Source organism: Mya arenaria, chromosome 9 (assembly GCF_026914265.1).
Source record: "Mya arenaria isolate MELC-2E11 chromosome 9, ASM2691426v1".
In the NCBI taxonomy this organism is placed as follows: domain Eukaryota; kingdom Metazoa; phylum Mollusca; class Bivalvia; order Myida; family Myidae; genus Mya; species Mya arenaria.
Window position 1 is genome coordinate 16,364,777 of NC_069130.1, and position 14,766 is coordinate 16,379,542.

Here is a 14,766-nt window from a genome sequence, read left to right on the forward strand (position 1 = left end):
AAAACGGACAAAAAAAAACAGAATATGACCCAAGCCGTTATGTTTGCTGCATACAAACCGGTAGGCTGTAATTTCCTGTTCGCATTCCAGTTAAATGAAATTACCTGAATATTTATTAATACCGCTTATTTTGATGTATGTTGTATTTCTATGACGTTTGTGGTATTGTGTGTCTCTCATAAAGTTTGTGTTACGTCTTTGTAGTCCCTGTAATTGCCGTTGTATTATTAATAGCTGTACCACCATCACAGTTACTCTTGTTTTCAAACAAATGGCAAAATAAATCATGAAGTGTCTTATTGTTATTGAAGGGATTACTCAATTATCTTCTTACTGTTCATTTCAGGTCTTATAATAGCAAAACCGGGACCAGGGCAATACTTCTGTCAAGATAATGGCGTATATAATTCATATCTAATGCAACTGATACGTCTAAAGAATGGCTCTAACGTTGTTATCCAGAAAGACATCAAATTATGTGGGAGTGGTAAGCATTATTAAACGTAGGGCTGAGGCAAGAGTTTTGTATCTGAGGGATGAAACTTCTCAGGAAGGGGAGGCAACTTTGAACGTTGTTCTAAAATGAAATTTATGTGGATAAAGTGTAGTTAGGGGAATTTGATGATCCACCTACAATTAAGCATGAAGTTTGAAATGGAACAGTTTGGTGTTTTATTTTCATCTTTTACTCCGATTTTGAAAATGACAATTTAGTATGTGGGTGGGGCTAGGCATAGAGTGGTGCGTTATAAATGTATTTCAACTTCAATTATCGAATAGTTTTATTCACAAAAATGTTCCAATAGGGATCACTGGAGTATGTCATAAATGGTTTTGTGTATTTTGTAATTTAATAAAAACAAATATATCAATAAGGTTTTATTTTCAAATGTTAGGCCAAAAGATACTCGTACTTGTTGTGAACTTTATTTCCTTTATCTGCCTATATTCTTAAAACAATATTTAATGATTAGCATTCCATCTGATTGCAGCTTTTATCACAACGCGAAGTCCATTTTATGACACCTACTGCTGTGACGGTGTTATACATCAATTGGAAAAGAGCAAATGGAACACAATGGAATGTTGTGGGACAAAGATGTATAACTACACAAGCCAAACATGCTGCAACAAAGTCATTCTTAACGGTGATCAGGGATGTTGTCAAGGACGTAAGAATTACGTAGTGTTGCTTTATTTCAATTTCATATTAATAAAGTTTATTTTATGCTTTCTGGTGGTTTATAGAGAATTATCAGTGATATAACTACAGTGAAAATATCAATTTGATAATGTTCACTGTTTTAAAATTCGAGCCCGCTCTCAGTTCAAAGTCAAACATCAGCGCACAGCGGATTTGGACCCAATTTCTACGACGTCATTTCCACGTTTTTCAAATATTGTGTAATGAAATGCCTTTTAAATCCAATTTTAGACATAATTATGATAAAAAAAATTGTTTGTGTCAGTGTAAGATAGCAATATATCTAACCTCGTGAAGACCAAAATTAAGTACGTCAGTGGCTACGTCACTCGTGAACTATATATTTTGATGATCGTGGAATATGTCACGATCTTACACTGAAACAAGCTAGTAACCCCTATTCATATTTAAGAATTATTGGCGTTATACATTCATTTGTAATACTTGTTCATAGGGTTTGTGTCAAGTGTTATCCAGTCACAAATATACAACGGAAATAACGGGAACAAGCTCCGTAGGCAAACAATAATAAATAAACCCTATTTAGAGGCATAAGCTGTGGGTCCAAACGACAAAAGCGTAAACTGACCACAAATACACCATACATGCATCTACATGACTTCATCAAAACATGTACACGAGTTGATTGCCGCCTTAGATGGCACAAAGCCTGAATATCCCCCTAGCAATAGTACGTTTTGGGCTTTTTGTCTCGGTCATTACACTAAAGCAGACATAAAAAGAAAAAGTGACAGCAAACTTCTGAAAAATATCATGTAGGTGGGAAGGCTTGACTTTTGTCTGAACAATTAAATAATGTTTATCATCAATTTGGATCTTTGTTTATATCCAATCGCGAATGCACTTTACGTATATTTCTATATTCATCGCTATAACAAGTACTATAACAAGTATTCATCGCATTTGTTTCACGTATATTTTAACATAAAGGGAAGCGAAACACATGGGCGATTTATTTTCACTCTAGTCGTCGAGATTTGTAAAAAAACGATGTTAAAAATGAAGGCAATAAAAGCGACTTAGATTTAGGGTCGGTCGTCACAAGTCCTCGAATTTAGGATCCGTAGAAAAAACTAAGTTAAATATATCGGCCGTTTGAGCGGAAGATTACACAATGGTATGCATTATTAAACGTACAACCCCACGTAAACAACAAGATAACAGGTGTATAAATTGCATCGCGTTTAAATATTGAATGCTTTCAGATACACCTTACATTCTGAAGGCCGAAGAATGTTGTGAAAACAAGGTCATCAACAGATCCAAGGAGCTGTGTTGCAAAAACAGTATTGTGACGAAGACGCATCCTTCCTACTACGGATGTTGCAACATTAATCATGCATGGACAACCTACAATGAGTTTGATCCTCCTAAAGTAAGTGAATTTTAAAGGAAGCTTGCAGTAAAATTTAAATACCCAACTCCCTTATCTAGTCGTTTTACCGTTTGTGTACAATGGAAATGACAGACAAGCCGACATGGAGCAACCAAATATATAACTAAGACATTTTAGAGACAGATTGTTTGTGGGTTCCCAGCTTCATCAATAAACAACAAACCTATTGTTTGCCATTGTTTAAGTGGCACACTTTTTGCAAAAAAATGTTTCTTGAAAGGAACTGTTCTATTTCTTCGTTTATGTGATTTAGTTGTCTAATGTAAGTATGCAACCGTTTGAAATGTTAGTAATAGTAAGTTCTTGGTTGCTGGGGTTATTTATAAAGTTTAACTGTAATGGTTTTTTCATACTATATGTTTTAAACAAAAAACTATTTTCATTACAGGAGTGTCTTTTGACCCATATAAGAAAAACATTGCGTAACAATCCGACAAAAACAGGAAGTAGTTCGGAAGGGAATCAAAACACAGAAAGTAAAACTACAGAGAGAAGCCCATTAGAAGAATGTCCGTTCACAGAATGTTTTGATAGGGAACAGAAACAACGTTCAACTTGCAAAAAGTTTTTTGGTATGGAATAAATTAAACGATGTAAAATCGGTTTATTTGCTTGCAGCAAATGTTTTGGCTACTTAAAATAACCATTTTTAACATAACAAATTCGGAATCTTCCTTTCAGTTAAATAATTAAATTATGAGAAATGAAATGTGATTGTTTGTCTCGGATTTTCCATTTCAAAATTCAAGAAATGTTCACAGTTATATTTCATTTTATAAGATATTTAAAGTCGAGTTATTTGAGACGAATAAGAATGTTAAAAATATTCCAACATATGTTTTATTGTTCTTACAGAGCTGGACCTTTATCTTGACGACGTAAATTTTACGGATGATGGATCAAATCTTAACGTAACAATTATCCAGCCGGATGAATTTGTCAACAAGAAAGTCACAATAGTGTTGCTATACATATGTCCATGTCTCGACAGTGGCAATGTGTACACGTTATTTACAAACAAGGGATGGGTAAGAAAATTGACAATAGACGGAAACCTTGAATTCACAAAATTTCAAACAATAAAGAAAAACGATTTTCTAGTAAGAAGAGGAAGTGGGGAGGACAAATTTAAATGCACAATTAGGCGAAAATATTCTGCTTTCTACAATTCGTGGAGAGCTTCACCAGTTCGTTGAAAGTAATATAGTCGAAAACATTGATGCTTTAACGGTGGAAGAGAATATATTGTTATGTAGAGGAGCCACATAAATTAAATCTAACAATGGAACGTCGTTAGAGGAACAAACACATATTGAAAGATATTTAAATGAACACAGTACGGCAATAAAAGGTCGTCCACCGATTCGGGAAATGATGGTTATTTGCTTACAACTTCAAAGGAACTGGATATAAACGTTAAAACGGGATTACTGCAACAAATCAGTTTCAACTCGATTGTGAAGAAAACTATTATCAAATATAGTTCATTTTTTGTTTAGACTAAAAGTTGATGTCCAAAAGGACTCAAATCCCAAATATTGGATGAGAGACGGACAACAAAAGTCCAACTCACCCTAGAATACAACATTTATTGCATAATGCCATCCAGTTGTGTTGCATTCGTTTATTTACCAACACATCATTGAGCGCATCATAGGTCATTATGTATATAAAGCAAGTCTGTTATGCTTTAACTGTACAATTCATTACTTTTTCATTACAAAATCGATTGTGTTCATATCATGTTTTATCCTAAGAACCCCAGGAACCAATTGCATTACTGTTCAAAAAAGTTGTATATGTTTGTTTTTTATACTTCAAGGCAGCAGACAAATGGAGTATGCTATGGGTGCAACTGAGATGTACAATCGATTAGAATAAGCCCCTTGCCATTTTTAATTGTCCATGCATGTCAATAACTTCGACGATAGATACTATACATAATGATTTGGTTCAATCAAGTTTTTCATGTAAGTTTATACTAACGACTTAGACATTTTTTACTGATTCGGTAGACTAATTCCATTCAAATTTAATTATATTTCGTGAGTACTGCAACAGAAGGGAATTATAGGTCAATAAAAAGGGGCATTTTTTAAATCTTTCGAAAAGTTGGCAGAATTCTATATATATATATACGTTTTTACAATGATGGTAATTTTATTAATTTATTTCGCAATTTACCGTATGTCTGAGTAGAATTTACGACAGGTGTTTGTGTAAGTAAAAACAAGACTGTCTGAATAGGTAAAACAAGTAATTTAGATAAAAAAGGCATTTGTTAAATAAATTTTCAAATATTACAGCTGGTTATGAAATAGAGCTGTTATCTAATGAAGTATTGAAATCGAAGGCGTCCATATTGGTAGGGTTGATTTATATTCATATGGTATAGTTATTATGGAATGTTCTGGTTAATAGTAACAAATGCACTAGAAAACAAATATCGTTGTTTATAAAACTATGTTATGAAATACTGAAACACGTCTACGAAGTTAAAATTTGGCAATGTGTATTAAGAAATTTTACATACGTAGGATTTTATCACGTTGGCTAAAATATTTCTGTACGATCAGTAGCTTAAATATTATCTAGATTTGTATTAATGTCCAACCTTATAATAAAGGCTTATTTAAATTGCATTAAAATAAGATTAAACATAGGACTCTGTAGATAGAATAGAACTCTTTTGAAGTGAATACCTTGTCATATATGTAAGGTACTTGAAGAGACGTTCCAGTAGTTTTGTTAATGTCAAATGTATGTTGAAATAAGTTATACTCATATACTTATAAATTATCGAATGCATAATTGTATATAACGCTTTTGAATTAAGAAATAGAATTGAGAAGTTATTTACAAAATGCACGTTTAAATAATGATATTATAAACACTTCGTTTAGTTTCACCGATTGACATATTCATGTGTCCCTAATAGAATTTAGTTTGATATTGGAATGAAATGACACATCGAATAAGACATTGAAATACACATTTGTATTGGCACCATTACATACATAAGCATACTTGATACATTTGATTATATTATAGTTAAGCCATACGTCTACAGGAAATTGTTTTGAACTGCAAAATTGCTATTAAATGTTTTCTTTCTGATGTCTGTCTATGTAATAGCCAAACATTTATTTTACCGTTCACCATGAATATAAAGCATTAAATACTATTTATGAATTGTCAAGAGTCATATTTCCTATTTTATTGTGTATTTTGTTTGAAACGTTTAATGCAAGTTAAAACTGTATTATGTTCTGAAAATATAGTAGAAATATGCTCATTTGTAAAACTATTTAGGCATATGTAACACTACGTGACCAAACAATTAAATATTTGAAAAAAAATCTTAGCTGTCGTTTCTAGAAATTATTATCAGTATAAACATCGTAATCCACATTGTCTAAGTACCATCTATGGAAAAGCTTATTTCAGACAGTCACCACAATCGTTCATTGACGAAAAACACCCTTAAACTATTAGGTCTGACAGAAATTGAATGGCCGTGCTCGTAAATAGTGGTAACGTTGCCAAAAAATATTAACTATTTGGAAAAAAAATCAGTTAGTTCATCTGACATTTGACTTTAAACTTTTATTTGAATTGACACAGCGTCAAAAGCTTTGCAAGGGGCGTCTATCTATTTGTTACAGTCCAAGTTATTTCCATCAATAATTTATCGTTGGAATGTTTATAGTTTATGCTACGTTTCGATATTGCGATAAACCCTTGCTGAAAATGAATTATTTGATAGTAAACTAAACTGCTTGTTGACATTCATTTTAATAACATAAATAAATGCATAGTCATTGAAACGACCATTCACGTATAGTTTACTTGCTTTATTTATACCTCATGCTACCTTTACATGTAATGAAAACTTTACGTTTGACAGGTAAAACTCCTTTGAGATAATCCTTCGTTAAAAATGAACAAGACATAAATCATCGGGTATGGAACGGGTGAATGTTTTGATAGTAAAATAAACCCTTGATGATTATGATTTCAATACTTTATATAATTGCTTACTCATTGAAGAAGACCATATATGTATAGTTTACTTGCTTTACTAATGATGGCGTGTAAATGGGATCTACAAGGGCGCAAGATGTAGACTATCACTTGTTGTGCTCTGCAAGAGTGGGGGTACAACGTTTTGTGCTGTAAATGGTGAAAAAACACGTTATTTGCTCTGCGAGTGATGGGATACCACGTTTTGTGCTCAGATTGGTGGAATACCACGTTATTTGCTCTGCAAATGATGGGATACCACGTTCTGTGCTCTAATTGGTGGATTACCACGTTATTTGCCCAGCAAGTGATGGGATACCACGTTTTGTGCTCTAATTGGTGGAATACCACGTTATTTGCTCTGCAAGCGGAGGGATACCACGTTTTTTCTCTATTTGGTGGAATACCACGTTATTTGCTCTGCAAACGGAGGGATACCACGTTTTTTTCTCTAACTGGTGGATTACCACGTTATTTGCCCAACAAGTGATGGGATACCACGTTCTGTGCTCTAATTGGTGGAATACCACGTTATTTGATCTGCAAATGGAGGAATACTACGGTTTGTGCTCTGCAAGTGGAAAGCAGCTGGTTGCTGCCTTTTTGAGGTAGAAATGAAGTCCTTTGCAAATTAAATTTATTCGAACATTCTTACTATTACAAATAACATTTACAATACAACAGTGAAATCACTTAGTTGTTTACGGATGTTTATACATGTTTTATTGAACATTGTAAAAATATAAAGAAAAATGTAAAGAAAAATCAGAGTTAGCATGGACGAGTTAAGTTTTTTAATCACTGATATGCTTCTTTATTTAAATACCTGTTACAATTTTGTTTATTCAAAATGTGTCATGGATTGCGGAAGCCGAGAAGTTCTACACATCATTTTTTGCTAAGTATCTCATCATACATTAATGATGCCCAATGTTTTCAAAGGGCAAATTTAGATCTGCAGAGTTTAAGGATAAGTAATCTCTATGTTTTGCTCGACATTCGCGACAAGCCTAAGTACTAACTTGATTCGGCTTTATTTATACTATGTTAGATGTTAAGTTTATGGTATAGGCGTATTTGGAACAATTGTTTGACCCACGATCTTAGCGCGTAAAAAAATATTTCCGTTTTAAAAATGATGATTTGTCGTCTGCTTGTATACTGAGACGATTGGCTGAAGGATATTTGTGGAAATTAATGAGGTTCTCGTGCTGTGGTTTATAAGAAGCTCCAAGGCGTGATTGGCCACTGGGTTTTTTATTGGCAGCGATAATAATTAATAATTAATAATAATTTTGAGTCAATATTTCCCAGCCACCACTCTCCACTGTTGTGTTTTTTTCTTGATAATGTATAAATTGTTTGTTGTTGTTTTTCATATTACAGACAAATTTGAAGAAGTCCCGTTTAAACAACTGCGACTGGCATAAATATTCATTACTATGTGTGTTTTTTAATATGAAGGAGACCAGATAAAATGGCTGAGGAAGGTGACCATGTGTCGGTACAGTTCAAATTAACGTATAAAACATGTTTCTCAATGGTTAAATTAGTTTCGTTTCAGTTTAAACTTTACGGACGGAAATTATGGTGTTCATTGCGTTTTGCTGTAAGGTTTTGAGTGAATGAAGTTGCCTCCATTGGAATGCACACCAAAAATGACATACATCTCAAACCCCAAGGGACTTGAGATTTCCATAATTGTCGGATGCAATATTGATCCTATATATTTACCTTTGAAAAGAAACTGTTTGTACCAATAAATTGTGCTGTACAAGTTTTGCATGTCTTTCTTGTATTGTTAAAGTAGAAGTATGTATGTAATTTAATTGATTCATTGGCTATGGTATCCTTCCACAAAGAGTAGGCGTTACCAGAACAATTTCGTCTCAAAATCAATTGCCGCAACATTAATGTATTTCATACTCTTACTCCTCGTTCTTTATTTTATTCCGATACGAAAAACATGCATTCTTCTTCAAAATGGCACTGTCCTCCTTGTGCAAAAGAACAATATATTCTATAATCGATACTGTGAGGTATTTGCTCTTTGTCATGCTTATCACCGTCGCAATAAACATACAGTTTTATGCGTGCGCAATAAGATATATATATATATATATATATATATATATATATATATATATATATATATATATATATATATATATATATTAAGCCACGTGTATTAAGCACATTTTACATTCAAGCGACATAGACAATGTGAATAATCGGGTTTTAAAGCGACACAATGTTAATGTTCAATTTTCTTAACTTTTGTTAACATTCTGTTGTTTTACATTATTGTACTTCCATGAACAAACACAATCTGCAACTGGCCAAAATTTTGAACATATAAAAACTAAAGCTATCAATAATTGCTTAATTAATCAAAAAGTGTGTTTTTTTGTAACAGCTTACCATTGTAACAGACATTTGGTATGCGTATAAGTGAGTTCTATTTTCTAAGAGGGAAACGTAAATGAGCCCTTAATGTAGTGCAGTAAATAAATGTAATATTACAGTCCAACCACGTTGGCTGGAACTTCAAGGGACCGGCGAAAATACATCGAGCCTCAGAAAATTCGAGCCAAAAAACAATGCTCACCTTCAATAAAAAGAAAAATAATCATCATAACCAATCATCAGTTGTAAGAAACGGTAGGTGGAGAACTCGAGTTTACTATGATTTACTATTTTTTGGAAAATTTCCTCATTTAGCGAGATTTGACATTGGAAGAGGCAGAACTTTATCTCTATGAGCCAAATGTGAGATGTAAGTGAAAGTTAATGATGTTTTGGATCTTTGAGATAAAACAACAAAAAACAAACAAATCGCTTTTGTCATGTGCGGTAAAGGGAGAGAACTGATGCATAACGCAACGCATAAAACAGTAAAGAGTTATTCATCGGAATCAGTTTTATAAATTGGTAGAATATTGTTGGTAATTAATTTAACACTTTTAAATTGCGTAGTAGTCATTCTTTTTAAGTACTGTTCATCATGGTTTCTATTTTAAGAATGAATCAAGACTACTTAGCCACTGTTGTATACAAAAATCAAAGTTTTAATTGGGTAAATAATGAGTATCATATTATGTAAGTAAGTATTAAATTGGATCATTCAAACATGTATATGTAGCAACTTGCAAAGGAATTCCCAACTATTGCTCAACACTTACTCAATTTCAAAATGATTAATAAGCGTGTAACAGTTTCAACGACAGATTTAATAGGGAAAATGACACCTACTGTTTTATAAGTCTGCAATCTCATTATCGTAGCGCAATAAAACATTAATAGATCCGCATCAAGTGCAGTTTCGTGGTCGCAGTGGTATTTTTGCCATCTTTCGTGTGAGCTGGGCATTCCGTAATTTTAGAAATGTTTTAATCACTGTTTACACTCATCATATCGTACATTTTATTATGTGACCAAGATAACATAAAGTTATAAAGGATGTACATTAACATTAAATGTTTAGTAAATTATGAAATGAAACAACGTCTTTCAGAAAACAACACGGTAGAGATGGTAATAGTAATAATAATAATAATAATAATAATAATAATAATAATAATAATAATATTTTTTACTTTACATGTTACAGATTAAAATACGTATTTTGGAGTAGAATCTAATACTTGCTAATGACACAAAGCCAATATGATACAATAGTTTTATATATTAACTAATGACTCAATGAAAATCTTATATTTAATTTACATATTACAGATTTACAACGTATTTTGGAGTAAAAACTAAATAAATGATGTAGACACAACGCCAGTATAATACAATAGTTGCATACATCAATTGATTACTTTTCGCAGCAACTACAATCCATCGCAGCTCTTGAGATAGCAGCTGCTGAAAACAACGTTGTCAAAAATGCCTTGTACCCGACTCCTACAGGCACTGCACCGCCCAACAAGGCCATGAGAGAGGCAGCAGCTCCGAAACCCAAAGCTGGCAGACCAAACGTAACAAGGCCTGTAAGAGCTAGAACGCCTCCTATTCCAATAGCTGCAGAACCCCCTAAGCACCAAAAGATACAATATGATTGAGCATCTGTGAAGTCGACTCCGAGTTTACACCATAACGCTGAAAAATTCAAAAATGCATTGTTATGTTAAATAATTAATCTCAATTGATTTTTAGACATTAACGTTTGGACGAACAACGTAGGCCACAACATATTTGTGTTGTTGATCAAGAAAACGTTTAAAATATAAACTTTCATTGTTTTACAGGAAATTTTCAAATATATAAATATTTTAGCTAAAATCCGATTATCATCCCATAATTCAACCATTAAACTTGGGAGACATAAAAAATTTCAAAGACAAGATCGGAAATGCTCACTGTGTAATTTCAACAATATTGAAGAATAATTTCATCTTGTATAAGTTTGTCAAATGTATATTGATACAAGGCAGAATTATATTCCTTGAAATTATGTCAGACATCCTAGATTTGGAAAAAGATATATCATTACTCAATTCTGACAATATATCTCTGTTAGTAAGGTATTTCATTTTTAATGCGTGCAATATTGAATTGATTATGTGTATGATGAGCTGTACATGCTTAAGTTGAATAAACATTCTGTTCTGTTCTGTTGATCTTCACCCGAAAATTATGTTATTGAAGAAGTTGAAAGATCAAACAAATAATAACACTTGATATGCGAATTCTGTTGCAGTTTCAAGGATATAGGTGCATGAGTTGTATAGCTACATAAGACATAACATGTGTAAAACAATCTATGCTAAATATAAATTATTCTTGAGCCCATGACTGTATATCAAACAAGCTCGTTCAACATGCTGCTATTTTTATACCATATTTTACAAAGTTAAGGGATTTAACATGTTTAAGCCCTGTGTATTGTTAAAAATATCCAGCTATTATGTGGTTTAATTATTTGAGTGAGTCATTGAATGAATTCTTAGATATTAACAAGTAACTGTAAACATTCGTGTAATTTTTGTAAACAGTTTTTTTATAATAGTAAAGTTTGGTTTCCAGAATTATAGAATAGAGACGAGTATTTGCAACTTTAGAGTTCATATTCAAAATATGATCACTCTGTTATTATGTGAAATGTTTAAACGATGTTACGCAAAGTAAGCTATATTTCAATGGTTAACAAGTAACCTTCTATACGACAACGTGATTTTCATAAAAACAATTTTAAAATCATGGCAGGTTCACATGAGCCTTTCCTGAAAAGAATATGCTATTTATTTTGAGCTTAATATATTTCAGATCATATTTTACTAAGGCATGTGAAAATATTTCTTTGAATATCAACTGGAACATGATCAGTAGCCAAAGGTTTAAACTAAAACCCCATTTAATGGCACAGGTTTAATGCCAAAGACATAGAACACAAAACAAAAGATATCACAAACAAGAAATAATGAATGACAGCACCAAATTCCACAAACAACACAGTTTATATATGATATAAAAACTAGGAGTGTTTATCATGGATTGTTAGGAACCGGATGAATAGATAAACCAGTTCGTGTGCACAACCTCGCCCCAAAACTCTTGTACGTCCGAGTTAACTGTGACAGAGAAGACTGATGCACGATGGCCTATTCAAGGCAATTGATAAAGTGTCATGAGAGTTTGTGTAACAATGTTTATGTTTCAATTACGAGCCACAAAATTGTTCAGACAAATTTTAACTAGGTCAAAGACAATTACCCTTGTTAGAGCAAGTAAAATATGACAGAAATGGTAAGTGTAAAACAACTCATGTTTCCCATTATACCTATGAAGTTTCACAATCGTATGCGTAATGTTTATGGCACTATATACGCCACTATTATATTTGACTTGAAACACTTTTCAAAAATATTGAATTGGAAACAGTAACCGAACAATCCAAAATATAATGTGTATACTTCTAAACGAATAATGACTTAAAGATAACAAAAATCTTTATAAATAAATGTCACCCTATCATTATGGACGCTTAGTGCTGCAGGGTCTCCATGTAAAATGACAAGCTGGAAACATAGAGTCTATGTGTCTGTCCTGGATGGCAGTGCGCATGTGCAGAACACAAGCCTCTCTATTTTCACGCTCTTTGTAGCCAAAAATGGATTCAGCGACGCAACGCAGCAACGAAAATCGTACAATACCATTATTCTAATTAAAACATTAGGTCAGGTAACAGTTTTGTAAGTTTAACTGAAACTTAACAAAATATATCAATACGAGATACGCAACATTCGAAATGATATTTCTAAATCTATCCTGAACCTTAGTGGGAAGTCATTCGATAACTTTTTTAGTTCCTATGAAATGATTGAAGGCAATGACTAATATTAGTTTTAACAGTATATATTTTACAACAATTGTGAGCAAAGATTGATAACTTAAACTTAGTCACTTTCGTCAGCACGATTGTGAGAGGCAGTGTGATATTGTATTGTGGGGGGAACGGGGAAAACCCACTTGTACTACGTGATGACCCAGGCCAGGAATTGAGCGCGGACCGCCTAGTTGAGAAGCGAGAGCACTAAACAGTATGCCTACCGGACAACCTGATTAAGATTATGAGTCCAAGGACGTAAACTTACGTGCAGGAATCGTTTGTTATCGTTTCGATGTATCCGATGGTCTCGCAGTCTGACCTCTGAAAAGCATCTTCGAATTTCTGCACATCGGCACAAATATAATCAGGCGCTAGACTTCCTGTAATGTTATTGTATTCATTGGAAGGCTTTAGTGTCGCTTTTATGCAAAACAATTCATAGTGCGAAAGAATGTTGAAAATGCAAGTTAAGAAACGTTTATTGATAAGTTTTACATTTAGTTTTGATGGACATTGGCTCGAGGGAAAAAATAACATGATTTCCAAGATTGTTATGGAGTAAGAACATCTTTACACAGAAACTTTATACCAGTGATTTGTTGAAATTGTGTTTCAAATTTACGGAAAGTCTTTATGACAGTATTTGAGACAACACTTTAAATACTTTGTGACTACCTATTGGTATGTTTAAAATGAGAAATATATTCAAATGAATAGTGCCAAATGGTGACTTGAATGCGTTTTCTATTCACAAAATTAAGGCTTAATATCTGTCTTTCAATTGAATCAATCACAGCAAAGCAACATGAGTAATTTGGTAGTTAAAGCAATTCTTAATTTGTTACAAGTTTTCGTAAAAAAACATATATTTTGGGCCAAAATCCGATAAAAATGTGTTTATTATTTGCTTGGATTTCAAAATACCTACGAATATATCGCAAGTTTATAATGGTTATTTCAGAACAGACGGAATTCGGTGTATTGGAGATTTTGGTCCTTAAAATCCACATTTGTACTGTGGAAGACACTGAACAATGAACTAACAACACAATATACACACACATTCATACATATTCTATCCCAGCCTCTTGAGTCACCGCCTTGGAACGGTCAGCAAAACAAACAAACAAAGGTTCACTTTGTCATGGCTTTCGATCCTGACGTTTGTCTCAAATTTATCCATTTACTACCTGCCACAATTTTAAAAATGAAGTAAAATCCCAAATAGCAATGCTTTATTGCCACCACTGTAATAGAGCAATACATTACCTAAACTACAAATGAAGTTGTACGCATACATATTCAATCGTCTTTCCACTGCAGTAATCACTCGTATGTTCGATAAACTGCTCTTCTATCTTAAATCTGAACAAAAGGCGATATACCCCATGCTTTCAACAAAACACAAACAGGGCTTAAATGTTGACATTTTGATGGTATTACGTGCATGTTCTGGCCTAACCAACCATTGCATTGAAGTGATTCCATAAGCAAAAAAGAGTCTCGTGTAATGTCACACCATCATTTCAAATGAAATACAACGCTGCATTGATATTAAATGAAAACATTAAGCGATCGTTATACAAATGCATTATTATTTGAGCTTTACCACATTGATTTAATTAGTGAAGTAAAAAGTAAGAAACCTTAGATGCATGGCCGAACGATATGTTGTATATCTCCAACAAGTGATTGTGAATCTGTTTAAATGAATAGGACCAAATGTATTTTATCTTAAAGCTTATTTAAGATTAACAAATCATGAAACGTTAAACATACCTGTAAAAT

At 32.9% G+C, this 14,766-nt stretch overlaps 1 protein-coding gene across 1 annotated transcript; it reads left to right on the top strand.

The window, feature by feature from the left end:
* The first annotated feature begins 8 nt into the window (after positions 1 to 8).
* Positions 9 to 4,038, top strand: LOC128246773 (uncharacterized). Its single transcript, XM_052965208.1, has 6 exons — positions 9 to 60; positions 347 to 487; positions 993 to 1,172; positions 2,431 to 2,600; positions 3,010 to 3,193; positions 3,477 to 4,038. The coding sequence occupies exons 2-6, from the start codon at positions 418 to 420 to the stop codon at positions 3,815 to 3,817; spliced, it is 945 nt and encodes a 314-aa protein (XP_052821168.1). The 5' UTR covers positions 9 to 60; positions 347 to 417; the 3' UTR covers positions 3,818 to 4,038.
* The last annotated feature ends 10,728 nt before the right edge of the window (positions 4,039 to 14,766 follow it).

What these genes read in the sequence shown, in the direction of transcription:
- LOC128246773 (XM_052965208.1), top strand. Translation starts at nt 418, where the DNA reads ATGCAACTGATACGTCTAAAGAATGGCTCTAACGTTGTTATCCAGAAA. An exon ending in CATCAAATTATGTGGGAGTG is followed by an intron (nt 488 to 992) that starts GTAAGCATTATT and finishes ATCTGATTGCAG; the next exon opens with CTTTTATCACAACGCGAAGT. An exon ending in TCAGGGATGTTGTCAAGGAC is followed by an intron (nt 1,173 to 2,430) that starts GTAAGAATTACG and finishes GAATGCTTTCAG; the next exon opens with ATACACCTTACATTCTGAAG.